This window comes from Charadrius vociferus, unplaced genomic scaffold, assembly GCF_000708025.1.
Source record: "Charadrius vociferus isolate BGI_N301 unplaced genomic scaffold, ASM70802v2 scaffold1551, whole genome shotgun sequence".
Lineage (NCBI taxonomy): Eukaryota > Metazoa > Chordata > Aves > Charadriiformes > Charadriidae > Charadrius > Charadrius vociferus.
The window spans coordinates 110950-113034 of record NW_009646882.1 but is presented as its reverse complement, the minus strand read 5'-3'; the positions used below and the strand labels follow the sequence as shown (position 1 = coordinate 113034).

The 2085-nt window shown below is 59.0% G+C and overlaps 1 protein-coding gene across 1 annotated transcript in view; it reads right to left on the bottom strand.

Annotated features, from left to right (window-relative positions):
• LOC104294784 (zinc finger protein 862) overlaps positions 1 to 2085 on the bottom strand; it is a 58525-nt gene that overhangs the window by 1796 nt on the left and 54644 nt on the right. Inside the window, exon 7 of the mRNA XM_009894434.1 lies at positions 1227 to 1736. Coding sequence (XP_009892736.1) covers positions 1227 to 1736 — 510 coding nt within the window. The remainder of the gene's footprint in view (positions 1 to 1226; positions 1737 to 2085) is intronic.

The following is a 2085-nucleotide window of genomic DNA, read 5'->3' as shown; positions in this document are numbered from 1 at the left end:
GCCTCAGCAGGACCGAACACTGCCGGGGCAGCACCGAGCCCCCGTCCCCCTGGACCCTGCCCGTGCCGGGCACGAGGCAAGATGCCGACAACCCGCTGCCTTGGTTCAAACTTCGGCAATTGCTCCCGTGCTTTAGCGGCCACGCACGGGCAGGAGCAGCACCGACACTGCCTGGCACCTTTTTCTTCTTTACTCCGTTTTCCCCATTTCAGGCAAACGCCCCGGTTTGAAGGGAAAACTTCCTCGGTGTGTGTGAACGCTGTAAGTAGCACTTCGGGCTGAGAAATCTAATTAGCGGATTTAGTCTATCTGCAGCAAAATAAGGCTCTTTAGAGATCTAAAAAGCCTGGCAAACGGCCAAGACTCACTAAAAATTTAATTTGATTTTAACAGGCATGAAGCATTTGTAAAATTAAGAAAATCCTTTCTAAACTCTCCGGCTACTTGATCTTTCTGATCACTCAGTTTAGGGCAAAAGAGGAAAAACCCACAGTGCTCGTGTGCTAATTGAACTCCTGAGCTTTTATCCTCCAAGCAGCCCGGCAGGCTCAGACGGGAGATGCTCCCGGTCTCCCTGCGTGTCTGGAAACACACGCGTGACCACGAGCCCAAGGCTCCTTCGATGGAGTCCATCGCCTTCTCCTGGTCTGCCAAATCGACACCGAGAAAGTGCCACGTTGATGTTTAATGGGAGGAACCTTCAGTCTGGACTGGAACTCCTGGAGAACGGGTGCATCGCCTGGCTCCACCGGCTCCTCCGTGGGACTAGTGCGAGCCCCGGCACAGCCCGGTTGTGCGGAGCGGGCTCGTGGTCCCAAGCACATCATGGACGTGCCCTGGTGCCACGGGGGGCATTTACCTGCCCAAGGACAGGGACGGAGGACTGCCCATCAGCAGTGTCGGTGCTCCTGAGCAGCCAACGGCCCCAGCCCCGGCTCTGCCTGCGCGTCAGGGACACCAGCTCCCTGCCTGCCTGCCTGTCCCCGTGGCACCCAGCCCCGGCTCTGCCGGGCTCGTGCTCCCGGGAGGACCCGGCGATCCCCGCTGCGAAGACGACTCTGGCCCCGGTGAGGCAGAGCACGCACCCACGCCGCTGCGTTTCACCGGGGCTCTTGGGATGGGAGCTCGTGCTTAAGGCTCCCGGTCGCTCACACAGCACCTGAGACAAAGCCAAGCAGGCGCTGGCGATGCTCAAGGTGGTGCTGGGAAGGATGAATTTTGCATACACACCTGCATCTCCCTGACGCTGCTGGGGTGGTAGTACTCGCTGTGCTCGGAGGCCAGCAGCGCCTGGCACAGGTTGAACTTCTGGAAGTCAAGCAAGGAGGAGCACTTCTCGTCCGGGATCTCCTCCTTCGCCATCCAGTAGACGGTGGTGAGGATGGCCACCTTCGCCGGGTTCACCTCCACCTTGATGACCGAGCGCAGCTCCGGGTGGCCGTGGACGTGGGTCTCGAATGCCAGCTGCTCCCGGTTCACCGCCAGCGCCTGGCGGTGCGCGCCGGAGGTGACGTGCCGCAGCAGGGCATGGCGCTGGAAGTTGTCCGTGCCCACGGTAAAGGCGTTCTCCGCTTTACCGTGCTTGTTCTTCACCAGCGCCTGCCGACACTCTATGCAAAACATGAGTTTCCTCTCATAGTCAAACTCCAGCCAAGTAAATTCTTCCTTCCAGTGCTCATTGAAATAGCGCTTACACTTTTTATTGGAATTGGAAGTTTCCCCAGCTGGCTTTTTCCCTGGAGGCACCATATTGCTGTGGCTGGGAAATCAAACACTACGGTTGAACTGAAACGTGCCTTGGAGGAGCAGCCTCTACATTTAATTTAGTAAGAAGGTCTATTACAACTCTCCTGGTTTGACTGGAGATGAAAGAGACACAAGGGAAAGGGATTAGGGCCCTGCAAACCTCAGCCTCTGCTCATCATTTAGTCTTGCCTGCTAACGAAGAGCTGCGGCGGCGCGGTGGCGGCGCTCAGGGCAGGCAGGGCTGTGCGACAGCCCCGGCACCGCGCGGGGGGATCCCGCCGAGCGCCTCACTGGTGTCACTGGCAGGTCCTGGCGGGCGCCGGGGGGGCGCGCCACGCC